The 16,079-nt window shown below is 59.7% G+C and overlaps 1 protein-coding gene across 1 annotated transcript; it reads left to right on the forward strand.

The window, feature by feature from the left end:
- The first annotated feature begins 7,813 nt into the window (after positions 1–7,813).
- LRRC75B (leucine rich repeat containing 75B) lies at positions 7,814–14,403 on the forward strand. The gene is made up of 4 exons (XM_045802437.2): positions 7,814–7,990; positions 10,539–10,667; positions 12,084–12,199; positions 13,636–14,403. Exons 1-4 carry the CDS (start codon positions 7,814–7,816, stop codon positions 14,159–14,161), a joined length of 948 nt encoding a protein of 315 aa, XP_045658393.2. The 3' UTR covers positions 14,162–14,403.
- The last annotated feature ends 1,676 nt before the right edge of the window (positions 14,404–16,079 follow it).

The raw sequence follows: 16,079 nt of genomic DNA on the forward strand, positions 1-16,079 counted from the left end.
CCTAGTCCTGTCCCTGGGGCTGTATGACCTAGGGCAGCTGCTGGCCTCTCTGAGTCCCGTAGGGTCCCTAACACTGAATGAGAGACCTGAGCTTTGAAGGCCTCAGTGAGGCCTGGGTTTCAGGCAGAGGCAGGTCAGGCCAAGGGTGCGCTGGGAGGAGGTGGGCTCCCTGCAACTTACAATGTCCAAACAGGGGTCACACAGTGTTGGGGTGCAACCAGATACCCACACCACCGGGGTTGGGAGTGTAAGCATCTGAGGCCCTAACAGGCCTGAGGAGCTTAAGATTCTCTCCACGACTCTGGAGTAGGGGATGCTCTTCCAAACATGCCCTCTCCCTGACCCTTGGGGCTACAGGTGGAGTGTCTAGGGCCTGTCACTCCAAGGACCCTGGTCACCTGGACTGAAGGGAGTCACATGACCCAGGGGAGCCATCCCTCTCCCCCTAAATTTCTGAGGTTGTGAGCAGGAAGGCTGATGAAGGACACATGGTAAGGGCAGGGGATGGGGTTGTCTGCTCATGCCTCTACCTGCTCTGACCCATCGAATAAGACAGGGTGGGTGCCCCCACAGGGCTGGCAGGCCCGAGACTACCGGTGTCTCTGAGATCTATTGGCTCAAACTCAACCATTCATTCCCCCATCAAAGCCTGGCCTGTCTAGATTCTTTTCTCAAAGAGCCCCCAGCAGGATTGGAGATGGGCTTAGTATGGTAGGCCAGGGAGAAGGAGGTGCCCGGGGCCCTGGAGGAGAGGCAGACACTGTGATGGGGGCCTTAGGAATCTGGGCAGAGTTGGGATTGGATTGAGTAGGACATGCTAGGTGGAGGAAACCACCTGAGCCTGGAGGCTGGCACTGGAGGCATCTCTGGGAGTAGTGAGAGCACGAGGGAACCTCTTGACCTCCCTGGGCCCTTCCTGAGCCCTGAGGTGTCAACACTAAAAGGGGAAGTGGCTGACCTCAGACCCTGAAGGCCAGGCCAGTGGATCTGGACTTTGAAAGCCCCAGGAGGCTGGTGAATGTGTCACCTGGCTGGGTAACCCATTAACCCCAGCTCACTCATTAAGACCCTGGTGGGTGACCAGAGGGTAAGGACCGTGGGAAGAAGGGAGTGTTGAGGGCTGGGGACTGCTGAGATGGGTTCTCTGTGTCCTTGTTCCTTGAAGAATTTCTACGTTCAGCCAGGGGTAGCTGCCAAGACTGCATGAGGGGTGCCACCCCACTATCCTGATGCCTTTTATCTCCTAATCACCCCTACTGTGCAGGGATCAGCAACCTAGCGTGCCCTGGGGGCCTTGGTCAGACAGAAGGGGCTGGGGGGCTGGACACCCGGCCCATCTCCTCTGAGAAATGCGGAACAATGTTGGCCTCCAAGGCCCTTCCTATTCTTGACAGGCTTGGGTTTGCCCCAGCTCTGTGTCTGGGAAAACAAGGCATTGGTGGGGCAAGAAGGGTGCTCAAGGGAAACCACAGCCTGAGAGGGGAAGAAACTTGCCCAAGGCCATTAGGTAGGACAGTGACCCATGACATGGGGAAGGCCCTACAAACCACTTCCTGAAAGTAGAACCTCACTGCAGCCTCCATCGCGCCCCACCCTGCCGTCAGGTCCGGGAGGGGCTGGGCCTGAGCCTCAGGAAGTGCCAGGTGAGCCCCAGGCCCTGAGAGGGCCACAGCTGGTAGACACCACCTCCCAAAATGCCATCAGCAGCCTCACCGTGTGTGAGACGGGAGGGAGGTCCAGGCCCTCCAGAACTGCTGACAGGATCTCAGGGCCCACTGGGGGCCAGGAAACCTGATGTTACCCCAGACTTTTAGTGTCCCCTGGTATCTGGACCAAGGAGACATTTGGTAAACTGGCTGAACAAAAGTAGCTTTGGTGCCCAACATCATAGCATCTTAATCAACTTTAGGATCACAGATTCTCAAATGTTTGGTTTCTGATATCCTGACACCCCAGAAAGGTTGGCTTGCATATCTTCCCTGATGGGGACCTCACTACCTTTAAGCCAGCAAGACTGTGATTGGTTGGCACGTTTTTCCCAATGTCAAGCCCCAATTTGCCTTGTCGGAAAGCCTTCTGCAGTTGTAAGAATTGGCATGCTGTAGGTGGGCCTGACCTCACTTCCACCCACTGAGGCCACAAGCAGAGGAACAGGGGCCAGCCCAGACCCTGTTGCCACCTGGCCACAACCTCTCAGAGCCACACAGACCACACTGACAGGATGGAAGGAGGCTGCCAGCTCAGTGAAGAAGCTCCCGTAGCCCAACAGTAGCAGGGAGCCTGGCTGACACCCCCTCGCCCCATCTGCATATTCACCATTTCAACACCTACCTTTGATGTGTGGCTGGAGGCTGAAGCACCGCCAACCGCCAACGTGTGGGCCTCCAGAGATGTCAGCTTGTTAACACCAGGGAATGTCTGGAGACAGGGCCAGTCTGGCACCTGATGGACCAAGCCCAACTCCCAAACCCAGAGGCAGGAGGGCAGCACCGCCAAGGGCATGGGCTCTCGGGTCCCTAGGTTCAAATGCAACCCTGCCCCCCATGGCCCAGGTCTCCTCTTCTTACCCTCAGTTTTCTATCTGGGGAGCAGAAATCATTAAAATAATTGGGAGCGCCTGGGTGACTCAGTCGGTTAAGTGTCTGCCTTTGGCTCAGGGTGTGATTCTGGGGTCCTGGGATCGAGCCCCACCATCAAGCCCCACCATTGGGCTCCCTGATCAGTTGGGAGTGTGCTTCTGCCCCTCCCCCCCCACCCCCGCTCATGCTCGCTCTTTGTCTCTCTCTCTCTCAAATAAATAAATAAAATTTTGAAAAAAAATAAAATAATTATTGGGCAGATTCACTGAGACGGCTGTGCGCGAGCTGCAGTAAGCGCCTACTACCTCCATGGTTCCCACACCCAGACCTACGGTCGCCTCTGTCCTTGCATGATGAACGGCTCAGGGCTCAGAGGCAAAAAGTGCCCCCCTCCTCCTAGCTGCCCTGCCCTCTCTGCCCACGGCACCCTGTGAGGGTAGCATTTATCATATCACCTCGTAATTATCTGCGGTGTCTGGGAGCTCCAGGGGTTGGAGGAGAAAGGCTGAGCCTCTCCCACCCCAGCCCCCACCCCAGGGCAGGGCCCCGTCTTGTCTCCGAGGAGCAAAGGGCGTCACTGACTCAAGCCTGTCCATCCACGCTTCTCCAGTCCCCACAAGCCACGCCGACCAGGGGTAAGTGGACCTGTGGTTCTGATGCCAAAACCACCCAACACTTTCCCTGCATGCCCTGCCGGCCCTCCCCAGGGCTCCCTGGAGCCCCCACCCCCTGCCGCCACATTCCTCGGCCTCCTGCATCACTTCAAGTTCAACTCAGTTACCCTCTGAGTCCTGCTTGCAACATTTTGTGGGCTGCTGTTTCAGATGCCTCAGGTCAACATGCCTGCCTAAACCTGAGCTAAGTAACAACCCTCCCCATACCTCCACCCAGCCAGCCTAGCCTCAGCGTCCCATCCCCAACCTCACTGGTCCTGTGCAGCGGCCTTCTGTCTACCCCCTTCCTGGCTGCTCCAGACCCCAAGCCCCCTCACCTGGCCACTCCTCCTCGGGTCGGCAGCCGCAGTTTCCTACGGTAGCCCCTGCTGACATGCAAATGTGGGCACTTCCTTTATCACTAAAAACTCTTTGAAGGCCGCCTTTGCCCTCTAGATAAATTCCTCCCTGGCTAGGGCCCCACCCCTTCCTCTGTGAGGTTCATCCGTGCTCTCTGCTGGGACTTCAAACTGCCGCTCTTCCTTCAGACCCCAGACTCAATGCAACCTCCTCCGGAAGTCCTCCCCCCCACCCCGCCTCCTGGTCAGGTGTCTTTCTCAGCTTCTGTACTGCCCCATAGTACCCCGCGGGGTCCGCCATCATGGCTCCCCATCCCCGTGGGGGTAGCTCCTAGTTTGACTTCCGGTGTCTTAGGCTCTGCAGTATCCACAGGGCCCAATGGTCAGCACTGAGTGGGCAAATGAGGGCTGTGGGGTGGCCGAGTGGACTCAGTATGAAGCCACAGAAAATCAATTTGTAAAAACACCTCTGTGTGCCGGACTCTTTCTTTGTTGTGTCTAATCCTACAATAACATGCCAGGCGGGCTCGCTACTTTCCCTGTGTTACAGATGAGGAAACCGAAGTTTGCAGAAGCTACCAGAGTGAGTTGAACAGCATCCCCCCAAATCCATATACACCCGGGAGCTCTGAATATGACCTTATCTGGGAATAGTCTTTGGAGATGTGGTTAGCGTGGGCCCTAAATCCGATAACCAGTGTTCTTATAAGGCCACGTGAGTGGGGTGCCTTGGTGGCTCAGTCGGTTAAGTCTCAAGCCCCACGGTGGGGGGGGGGAGTGTAGAGAATACTAAAAAGGTGGGGCGCCTGGGTGGCTCAGTTGGTTAAGCATCTGCCTTTGGCTCAGGTCTTAATCCTGGGGTCCTGGGATGGAGCCCTATGTCAGGCTCCCTGCTCAGCGGGGAGCCTGCTTCTCCCTCTCCCTCTGACCCTCTGTCCCGCTCCTGCTCCTGCTCGGGCTTGCCCTCTCTCTCTCTCAAATGAGTAAATAAAAAATCTTAAAGAAAAAAAAAAAGGCCATGTGAAGAGGGGGCACCTGAGTGGTGCAGGCAGTCGAGCATCTGACTCTTGGGTTTAGCTTGGGTTGTGATCTTGGGATCCTGGGATCAGGCCAGCTGGGCTCTGCGCTCAGTGGGGAGTCTGCTCGAGACTCTCCCTCTCCCTCTGCACCTCCCTCCTCTCTCTCGCAAATAAAGAAATAGATCTTAAAAAAAGGAAGGCCATGTGAGGAGAGACACACAGACACATAAGAAAGCTGGGTGACCACCGAGGCCCAGGTGGCAGTGCAGGAGATGTGATGGAGAAGGAAACCAAGGAATGCCAAGGATGCCAGCAACAGCCAGAAGCTAGGAAAAAGCAAAGGAAGATTCTTCCCTAGAGCCTTCAGAGGTAGCGCAGCCCTGCCAACACCTTGATTTCCGACATCAGTCTCCAGAACTGTGAGAGAATACATTTGCTGTTTGAAGCCACCACGTCTGTGATAATCTATTATGACAGCCACAGAAAACGAACACAGCTACCTGCTTTGCCTATGTTTGCCTATGTTCGTATGCCCTAAAAAGGACAGGTCCGGGAATTCTAATCAGTCCTGAGCCTATACCTGCGATCCCCCCGCCATGGGGATTCCTGGCCCCACAGCATGCTTAACAACACATCCCTATAGAGCCAACTCCAAGAGAAACTGTTTCCATCGAGTGTCTGTCTGCTTCTTGCCTCCTAGTGAGCCCCCAAACCATCCTGCATCCTTCTTTGGTGTGGCTGCTAGAAGGCTCATTGTCACCTGGCTACTTGCTGAGGTACCCTAAACCTTGCAGGTACCGGGGGCTTAGACTATCCCCCTGGGTGGGTAGAGAAGAGGCCCAAAGGTGGGGCAGGTCCAGTTCCAGCCATAGCCACAGCCCTTCCCCTCTTCTGCTGGGTCATTTGCACCTTGGTTCCCTGTCACTCCAGCTGGGCCACCACATGGGATGGTCAAGAGTGTGGGAAGCTGAAGATGTGACAGGCACTACTACTTGTCTCCCAGCAGGCCCCACTTGGGGCCCAGGATGCCCCCAGCAAGGCCTGGGGTCCGGCTGTGTCGATCCCATCTGACTCTCTGGCTCCCCAACTTCCCACTTCACTGGCTGCCCCGGGGACCTGATGCAAGCCGCTGAACCTCCATATCAGCACCCCCACCCCGACCCACCCACCCAATGGGGTCTCTACAAACACAGATCTACTGAGCAAGGCAACTCCAGGGAGAGAGGCCAGCCGCCTTGACTTAAATATACATGGAGACTTTAGTAAGGGGGAATGATGCCTCCCACTCCTGAGGGCACAGCTCTGTCCCTGGGGCCTCCTGCCCAATTCAAGCTAGGCCAGAAACACTCCCTAAGAGCCAGCTGAACCTAACCACCCCCACAGGAGGCAGACGGAGGCCCATCCAGGGATCCAGGCCCAGACGCCACCTCCCTCTTTTTCTGGGAAAATGTCCTCCAGGAATCTCTCAGCCAAGAACACAGAGGGTGGGGTGGGACCTGAGGGGTGGGGCTGGGGGGCAGTTCTCTGCTTTCCACAGGACTCCAACTCTAAGCACCCCCGCACGCCACTGCCTGGGTTGCCCCCTCTGTGATAACCAAGCTCAGCCCTCCGTCCCCACCCCATACCCCCACCTCAGCCTTCTCACGCTTGAGGGGACAATGTCCAGGCCTGGCTCAGCCTCTGGAAGGATATGGTCAGGATTTGGGAGACATCCCAGCTCTGGCTTCAGCCCTGAGGATGTAGAGGAGAGGGAGGGGGTTCTTACCAGGCTGCCAGCTCGGGACAGGGGTCTGCGAGGTCCCTGGGACAAGGGGCTGCTGCTTAAGTCTCTGGTCCTGTCACCACCACATCAGGTCCGCCACAGCGCCTGGGCCCTGGAGGAGGGCAGGCCAAGCGGTCATGCAGGTTTGCCAGGAAGGAAACCTGTGGTGCCAAGGTGGCCCCAGGACAATGCTGACTACAGAGGGAGGTAGTGCAGGCTGCTGGGTCCAGCTGGAGGATGGCAGGGGGGAAGGGGGCCCAGGGTAGAAAAGCCCCAGGAGCTGTCCCAATGGGGGTGTCCAAGCAGGCAACAACAGAGGTCGGGGTTCAGTGGATGGTCAAGTGACAAGGACACTAAGCTGTCTTATATCAGGGGCTCAGCCCTGGGGGACCACAGAGCCCAGCACCCTGTCCCCAGACACGCTCCTGGAGGGCAATACTTAACCCAAAAGAGGAAGCTGAGTCTGCCCTCACTGACCATGTGCCCTCAGATGGCCACCCCTCTTCCCACGCACACCCTGTCTGTGCTCACCTCTCCTGCACCTGGGCCCAGGCCCACTGTCCGCATAGGCTGGGCACACACTCTTGGCTGTGGGAGTTGGGGGTCTGGAGCCTAGTGCTACAAATGTCCCTTACCCAGGGAATGTGAGGGCCCAGAGCTGGGAGGGGTGCCCCAAGTAGGCCCCTAGAGCTGGACGGGTCCCTCGCTCAAACTTGATCCCTGGAGGAGCCAGGGCTCCCCCTCCTCACACTGCCTCCCCACCACCGTCAAGCTGAAAGAACGAAGCCTAACACAGGTGCAACTGACCTACTGCCAAGCTGCCCAGAGCTAGCCCTAAGGGGTTAACCAGCACTCTTCATCCCATAAATCTCCCAGGCGTGGGTCAGAGGGAGCCCACACCACTAGCCTGCCCAGGCTTGCCCCCAGCCGGGCAGGGAGGGGCAGTAAATATTTGTCAAGCAGGAATGTCTACACAGGCGGACAGGTCAGAAACTACAATTGCCCACTGCCGGGGAAATTCCTGAAAGCAGGTGATGGCAAGCTGGCAACGGAATCCCCACACAGCCCGCCCTGACTCCGTGTCCAGTGCTCTTTGCACCACCTAAGCGACTGCTCCACAGTCAGCACGGAGGCGGTGGCTCAGTGCCTCCCCCAATGGCTCCAGGCCCTGGCGGCAGAGCTCCAGAGCCCGGTCTAGCGCGGGCCGGGGCCTCTACTAGCAAGACCTCCCGAACCGAGTGGTGGGGAGCTCCGGGGGCCCCCAGCAGGAACCCCCCCCTCCCTTCCACCGCTGCGGCCCCGCCCGGGCGCGCACCCCCAGACCCCGCGCTCCGCACACGGTGCAGCCCGGGCCGGGCCGGGGCGGGGCCGGGGGCGGGGCCGGGGGCGGGGCGCAGACGGCCGGGACTCCCTCCAGCTCCGCGCCGGCAGCTCAGCGGCCATGGGGGCGCGGCTGGGCCGGCGGACCGGACCCGAGGCGGGCTCGGAAGCCGGGGCGGCGGCGGGGTGCGGGCCCGCGCCCTATGAGCGCCGGGTGCGCTGGCTCCGCGAGATCCAGTCCACGCTCCGCGAGCGGCGACCCGAGCGCGCCCGGCAGCTGCTGCGCCTCCTGCGCCAGGCGAGAGAAGGAGCGGGCCGGCCCGGGGCTGGAGGCCGGGGAGGGGCCGGGGGCCGCGGGCTGAGGGCCTGCAACGGGCCGGGAGGTGTTGCGGCGCTGGCCCGGGGCACGGGAGGCAGGGCTGGCCCCAGAAGGGCGCGCGGGCCGGGAGGGTTCCGAGGGTGCGACTGGTTGAAGGGTCTTGTCTAGGCGAGAGGGCAAGGGATGGAAAGCGATCGGCTAGAGTGAAGGCCAGCGAGGCTGTAGGGGTGGGGTGGGGGCTGTGAGTGTGGAGGAGGGGGCCGTGTCCGTGTCCACCTCTCTGGGGTTTGAGAGGTCAGTTGTGTGCGTCGAGGGTGCCCCAAGCCTGGAGCTAAGAACCCAGATTCAGGCCTTGGCAGGAGAAGAGTAGAGCTGGGAGGAGTGGCAAGGGAGTGGTGGAAGGGGGACGGCATCTTGTACTGAGGGCCTAGGGGAAGAGGACGGCTCCTGGCTCCTCCAGGGTGAAGGGAGGCACTGCACAGGACCCTGGAGAGAGGACCTGGGAAGTGTCAGCCCAGCTGGTCAGCCAGTGCAGACTCACCATGACACTATGGCAGCTACAACTCACATCACTCATCCTCCTAATGGGCAGATCGTGCCCATTGAGTACAGACACCTGGCCTCTGTACATCACAACACCACATCTGGACCCGGGGGGGGGGGGGCGGTGTGTACCTCTGGTCCCACACACACCAGGTACCTGAGCCAGCCTGGGGTGCCCTAGGAGACACGGGTTCTGGTCCCAGCATCACCACTGAGCAAGCCACTTCCCTTTCTGGCCATGTTCCCATCCCCCACAGCCGCTGCCACCACAACCAGCCTGGTCCTGGAATCAGAGATCAGCCATGCAGGTGTTTGGCCTGCAGGTGGATGATTAGAGAAGGGAAACTGAGGCTTGGAGAACAGTGGTGAGCCTGTGGCCACAGAGAAAACAAGGGGGCAGCCAAGGGAGAGCCCAACCTCTAGTCTCCCTGTCCCACCCCCTGCTGCACTGGGTTTCCTTTCTCTAGGCCCAGCGGGCTGGAAAGGTGGGGCTGGCCCTTTAAGAGGAGCTGTCCAGACCAGCTGTGTGTCTGGGGCCCTGTCTGGGTCAGCCCAGGCTCACCAGCTAGCCCTCTCTTCTGGATCCTCCTTAGCTGGCATTTGTAACTTGAATGGTGTTTAAAATGCAAACAGCAAAGCAGCATCGAATCAGCTAGACCATCCAGAGGTACAGATCTTCGTCTAGGATGGTATCTGGAGCCCAAAGCACCAGGAGGACATTTTTTTCAAGCTGGGAAACCAGCTATGTTGCCCCCTTGTGTCTCAGAGGTCAGGATTCCCAGCCAAGCCCCAGGGACTTTGCAGTTACGGCCCTTGGGCATTCCCACAGGGCCTGTCTTCCTGTGTACAGGGGGCTTATGCACAGACGGTGCCACTCTCTGGCTTGGGGAGGGCCCAGGGATCTGGAGGCCCCTCCTGGCTGTGCCTGCTCCATCAGCTTGTCAGTATATACTCTAAACGGACACTCTAAAAGGGCGTTCAGTGCCACACCAGGCCTATGGGAGTAACAGGAGGAGAAGCCCAAGGACTGAAGGCAGGGAGGCCAGGGCAGGCCAGGGGCCCAATGGTAAGGTCTCTGTGAGGCGTGGGAGACATGGAAGCTGGAGAAAGAGACTGGTGGGCTGGGAAGGGTGGGAGTGCCAGACCGCACGTGAGTCTCTGGTGTTACACAATGAGAGCATTTGGTCTCCACAAAAGGGGTTAAAGGTCAAGCTTAGGCATGTGTTTCCTGGAGCTGGCTCTGGCAGCCCAAGGGTGGGACTAGATGGGTGTTGGGAGGCCGACAGGTGCGGGAGGAGGCTGTTAGGGAGAGAGGCCTGAAACTCCTCGAGCAGTGGAGAGGGAGAGCTGGGCAGAGAGGTGTGAGGGGAGAGTGCAGAGTGGTTCTGGGCTCCTGCCTGAGTGTTGGGAAGATGGGGATGGGGACGCCGTTTACTGAGCTGGGGCACAGGAGGTGAGGCCAGCTTCAGGGCAGCAGGTAAAAGCACCCAGTCTAAGCTGCCTTCGGGACATCTGAGCTGAGAGAGGTCCATCCCCACAAAAGGGGCCTGGACCTGTCAGCAAACAGATAGTGGCCAGAACTCAGGAGAGCTCGGAATAGGTGGAAGAGGCAAAGGGCCCCGAAGGAATGCTGGAGGATAGCGGCATTGAGGGGTCACCAGAGGAGGCCCCAAAGAACCCTCCAGATAAGCCCAACCCCAGAGGAGGCAGGTGTCACAGTACCATGTTTCTCCTCCAGGGAACCAGTTTAGGGTTTTGGTAACTACTTATCACCTCCTGAAGCCCCCGATGCACTGACAGTCTCCTCGTCCAAAGGGTCCACTTGCCTCTGGACAGTTGGCCCATTGCCGCCTGGGAAGAGACTCCAGCAAGCATCAGGGAGGGAGACAGAGAGGGGAACAGATGTGAGGGGCTGGCTCGGATGGGGGCCTGGAGAAGGGAGGGCCCAATTCCTGGCTCACTCAGCTCTCCTCACCACTCACAGGACCTGGGCCTCGAGGGGACCCTCCTCACCGACATTCTCTACAGGAATGTGGCCTTCCTCAATCTGGTGGACCCCATCTCCCATGACCTGCTTGTGAACCTGGCCCGGGACCTGCAGTGCCCCAAGACGGTGAGGCCAGTAGACTTGGACCTCAGGCGGGGCAGTGCAGCTGACAGGGCCCCTCGGAGTGCCTAGGGCTGGGGGCTGGGAGCTTCATCCTCACCTGGCTTGCTTTGAGGCCTGAAGCAGGTCAAAGTCCCTCAGTACTAGGCTGGCAAGCCGCCGGAACACATGTGAGCTACACCTGAAAGGTCGTGTGTTGGGTAGACCTGCTTCCTATGCGCCAGGACCCAGGACCCAGGACCCAGGCAGGAAGTCATACAGGGACACTGCAGGACATAGAATGTTCTGACAAATCCGCTGATGGAACCAAACTCCCAGCCTCTGAGTTCCTGGGGTCAGAAGAGAGCCACTCTCAGCTGGAACCCCGTCCACATGTCCCTATTCCCATATGGATACACCTGGGGACAAATGCTCACTGCTTTCCATAGCAGTGTGAGCCACCAGCAAATCCCTCCTCATGTTGGATTGGCGTCTGCTGCCTGGGGCCTCCATCCCCCCCCCCCAAGCCACCACATCTGTCCAAACCCCGCTCTGGTGGCACCTGCAGACATCCTGCCATGAGCATTGAAGGTGCTGTGCTCCTGACACAGCCACCAGCCCCCATCCCTTAGTCACAATGAGTCCCTGTGTGAAACAAGGGTGCCCACAATTGGCCCGGCCAGCTCTGGACTCCTACATCTATACGCAGACATCAGCAAGGATTCTGGGGCTAGCCTAGAGCCACACCGTGATTGCCAGGGCTTGCTGCCACTGCGTGTACGCACTGCGAACAGAGCAACAGGATAAAGAATGTGCTGGGCGGTGGGGTGTGCTCAGTGCCAGCTTTGTGGAAAGCAGAGCATCCCTGTTTTTCCACCCGAGCTAGGTCTCTATGAGGGCCCGCTTAGGCCCAGCAGAGAGCCAGGTGGTGGTACTGTAACATATTAACCCTCCCAGCCCTGGTAGCCCAGACCCAGGCCCCACAGGCAGGGTCTAGCTTGGACAGTGAGAGGAAGAAGAGCGTGCTGACCTGGCTTTGTTCCTATTCCCTGGGGGTGGCGTCAGTGGAGCAGGGCTCCCTGGAGGGGCCTGGTCCTGCCTCCCCCTGTGGCGAGTCCCCGGGGAGCGCTGAGGGTGGGCAGGGAGCCGGCTGATAGCCCGAGACACTGGCCTCGAGCCTGAGGACAGGGAACAAGGGCCCATTGTATAGGCTTCCTCCCACCGGGCACTGCGGGCCTCAGACCAGCCTGTCCAGTTACCAGCGGGCAGCCTCCCCTGGCTCCGTGCCAGGCTGCAGCCAGGGTGGGGGGTGAGAGGGGGAGGCTAGTGGGCAGCTCAGTGATCCATGATGAATCATGTGCTGGGGCACACACTTGGATCCCCAAGGCCCAGAGGGGGATGGCAGGGGCTCAGCCTCACTCTGACAGCGCTGCCCCCCAACAGGACTACGAGCTCTGGAAGTCCTCGGATAAGATCTGCCGCCAGCTCATCTACCACCTCACCCCTCACTCCAAGCGGCAGCGAGGCTCCAGCCTGCCCCGGAGGAAGACCCAGAGCTGGTAAGGGGGGGCCTAGCCACAGCCCCACCTCACGGCCCCTTAGGGTCCCTTCCTAGGCTGACATGGAGAGGCAGCTCAGCAAGAGGCCGGTGCCTGAAACCCTATCCTGTGAGCCCCTCACTCTGGTCTGCATCACAGCTCTGGAATGCTCCCCAAGCCAAGCTGCACCCTCTGTGTGACCTGCCTCCTGCCGTTCACTCGCCCCTCCATCCCTGGCCTGTCGCAGGGCCTGGCCCCGACCCGCGCCAAGATGACCTCAGCAGACATCAGCTGAATCCTCACAACAGTGATTCAGGTTCTGTGAGGGAGACAGATTCTGGGTCATGATTCCAACTTTACAGGAAAGGAAAGTGAGGTTGGGAGAGGCAAAGTGGCTTGCCCAAGGCCACACCCTGCCCTGATTTTCCTACAGCTCTTTGAAAAGCCTTTGCCAGGCTGCCTGAAGCCAAGGCCTCCACAGCCAGCTGGAGAGCTTGTTCTGCCATGGGGTCCCCCTCCCAGTCACTCCATCACAGCTCCGTGGCCAGGCTCAGCCTAGGGACTGGCTGCAGATGCCCGGGTCCGGGGACCCAGAACCACAGCCCCAGGGCTCTCCCCTGCTTGCTTCCTCGTCCTTTGAGCCTGGTGGTTCACGAGGAGCCCAGAGCCCATGGGGTTGTTCCCTGCCGTGGTGGGTGAGGGCCCTGGAGGTGGTCCCGCTGCCTATCTGCATAGTAGGCCATGTTCAAATGACAGGAGAGACCTAGAGGGGGTTTCAGGGGTGTCGGGGGACCCTTCTCAGTCTCTCAACTTCCTTTCCAGCTTAGAACACAGGGGGCCCTTCACCTCTCAACAGCCCACCCCTATACCTCCCAGTACCTCCCTTCTTGCTACCCTGGGCCCATCCCCTCTCTGGCCCCCAAAGCTGGGGGGACCAGCCTGATACCCTGTCCCCCTCATAGGAACATCTGTTTTTACCCCACAAAGGGTTGACCTTAGAGGAGGTGTGGGCTCAGGAGTCAGAGCACCTCAATTTGAAGACCTGGCTTTCCTCTTAGTGGTATGTGACCATGGAAGCATCCTGTCCCCTCTCTGACTGTCATGTGCTCTTCTGCAGAACGGGGTAACCATTCTTACTCTGGATGTAACAGGTGTGGCGACGCAGGCACGCAGGTGGCTTTTATAATAATAATGGCTTGGAGAAGCTGAACACATATATATTTACTCCTCACAACAGCCAGGTCCCCTTTTCACCAAAGGAGAAACTGAGGCTCAAAGAGGTTCCAAGACTTGTCCGTGGCCACCCATGTAGAAATAGCAGTTTGATCCCAGCGCGGCCCGACCGTAGGGCCCTACCACCGTGGGCTGCCCCGGCGGGTCACCGTCTGCAGCCAGTGGGGACCTGCCTGGGCCCTGGACCCTTGCTCAGTCCATCCTTGCCTGCCACCTTCCCACAGCCTCAAGAGCAGCCTCCAGATGACTCAGCCGGTGGGGGAGACCGTGAACCTTTCGGGGATCCCGCTGTCGGCGCGGGACGTGCGGCACATCAGACGTTACCTGGGAAGCCGGGGGGCTGGGCTCACGGTGCTGGACCTGAGCTTCACGGGGCTGAGCGACGAGCTGCTGCACCTGCTGCTGCCCAGCCTCTGGGTGCTGCCCCGCCTCGCCCAGCTCCTGCTCAACGGCAACAGGCTGACGAGGGCCACGGCCCGCGCGCTCACCGAGGCCGTCAAGGACTCCGCCAAGTTCCCCGCGCTGGCCTGGGTGGACCTGGGCAACAATGTGGACGTGGCCTCCCTGCCCCAGCCCCTGCTGGTCGGCCTGCGCCGACGGCTGAACCAACGCACCTCACTCCCCACCATCTATGAGGGCCTGGACCTGGAGCCTGAGGGCGGTGCGGCTGGGGCCACGTCTGCTGCCTCCACCTGGGGCTCTGCAGCTGCCGGCCCAGGGTTTGAGCCCCAGGCCTGCTGCACTAGGTGACCTGCCACCCACCCTGGCTCCTGCCTGAGTGCCGGTGCTCCTAGGCACATGGGATGGGGATGATGGAGGCCCTCCAGGCCCCCAGAAATCCAGTGTAAATGCTCAGCCTGGGATGAAGGGGATGGAAGGAGAATGGGTTCGCCAGAGGCCAGATGGTCAGCCCAGGATGGAGTGTCGGGCCTCCCTCAGCAGGGAGCACCCGGCACCTGCTGTGCCAATCCCACAGTAAATTCTGATGCCTCCCTCTGCCTCAGCCTTTCTGCACCGTGGACCTCAGGGCCACTGAGCACCAGCCCTGCTTTTGGGGTGGGGCAAAGGGGTGGCCAAAGATTCAAGGACGCTGCCCACCTGAAAGGCAGAGACCAAACTCACACTGACTTCCCCCAAGTGCTCCCTAGGCAGACACCAAGGTGTGGGGTCGGGTCCATCTGTGGGCTGGGGAGTTAGAGGAGGCTGCCAGGGACCTGACCGTCACATCTGGGCAGGGCTTGGAGAGGAGCAGTTGGGAGGCCACAGAGGGGCAAAGCTCCGAATGGAGCCCCACAGTAATCTTGTGCCTGAGCCCAGGACCCCTTGGGCTGCAGACAAGACTGTGCTGAAAGGAGGCAAGGTTCATCTCCCACAGGGTGAGTGCTGCCCACCACCCCTAGTACCCACCCCCCAGGCTCCCTGTACTTAGTGCGTAACTCCATGCGGTTAGGAGATACCTCAGACCAGAGACAAAGAGCTTGTGTGTTCCCTCCAGGCCCTGAAGGCCCACGTGCACAGTCCTTCCCTCTGACGGACCCCAAGAAAGCATGCCGGAGGTGGAGGTGGGCACATCCAGCAGCAGGGGGTCGTGGGTGGAGCAATTCTGGGGCTGCCCCACGGGTAGCCTGTTCCCAGCAGGGGGCTACATCCCATCCTCCCAAGGACGATAAGGGCAGGCTCCAGATCAGAAGCTTAAATCCATGGTTGCCCCCCACTGCCTTGTGTAGAGAGCTGAAGTACGGCCCAGCTAGGAGTTGGGCAGGGCAAAGACAAGGAAGGAATTTAAAGATGTCCGGGGGGAACTGAGTTCCAGAGTGGGGAAGCCAGCAGCCTAAGTCTCCCATGCGGAGCCGGGTCAGGTCTGGGGCTGTGGGGATCCACACGGATAAGGAGAGACCGGGTGGCAGAGAGAAGCCCGAGGGGCCAAAGAGAAGGTGGGGCTCCCGCCCTGGGCCTACGTACCCAGGCCCACTGGCTAACCTTCCTCCACAGTTGGGTCCACAGGGGACCATGAGTCAGCACAGTTTCCAGGCTGGCCAGATATTCAACAGCCTCTTGGGCCAGAAAGGAGATGGCATGGTGCTGGGTTCCAGGACCCGGCAGGAGGTGGGGAGGAAAAGAGCTCCTTTTCTGCTGCTGCCAGCCCACCCTGAGGACAGGCCCCTGCCAGCCTGGCTGCTTTTGAAGGAACCCTTATCCAGAGGTGGTGGGAAGGGTGTGAATAACACCAGGTTCAGCCCAGCTCTGTTCCTGACTTGCTGTTGGGACCTGGCCAGAGCCTCCTCTCTCCCGGCCTTGGGTCTCTCCTTTCTCCTCTGTGTTAAATAGGGCTGGCTCTCCATAGTTCCCTCCAGTTCTCAACCCTCCATCTTGGGGTCTCGGCCCTCTCAGTCCGCTTTGTTTTAAAGACATGGGCCTGCCCTTTGTCTTGGGAGCCACAGAAGTGTCTCCGGTGCCCTCACTCCGGAACAAGGGGCTCAGGCTCCCCGGAGCAAGGCAAAGCAGGGTGGGAGATGAAAAGGGCCAGCAAAGAGGAGAAAGATGGGGGAGTCAGCCTTGCCCTGGGCAGACTGGTGAGTCCGCCACACGCAGGCAGCAGTGTTCTCCTGTGATTGCTTGCTGGAGAAGTGCCAAGCTCTCTGTTCCCCCTGTCCTCCTGCTCCCCTCG

Source organism: Ursus americanus, chromosome 30 (assembly GCF_024610735.1).
Source record: "Ursus americanus isolate L20-20 chromosome 30, mUrsAme1.1.p, whole genome shotgun sequence".
Classification (NCBI taxonomy): domain Eukaryota; kingdom Metazoa; phylum Chordata; class Mammalia; order Carnivora; family Ursidae; genus Ursus; species Ursus americanus.

Coding starts and splice junctions, on each gene's coding strand:
- LRRC75B (XM_045802437.2), top strand. CDS start 7,814: ATGGGGGCGCGGCTGGGCCGGCGGACCGGACCCGAGGCGGGCTCGGAA. Junction 10,668..12,083: donor ACCTGCAGTGCCCCAAGACG/GTGAGGCCAGTA, acceptor GCCCCCCAACAG/GACTACGAGCTCTGGAAGTC. Junction 12,200..13,635: donor CGGAGGAAGACCCAGAGCTG/GTAAGGGGGGGC, acceptor ACCTTCCCACAG/CCTCAAGAGCAGCCTCCAGA.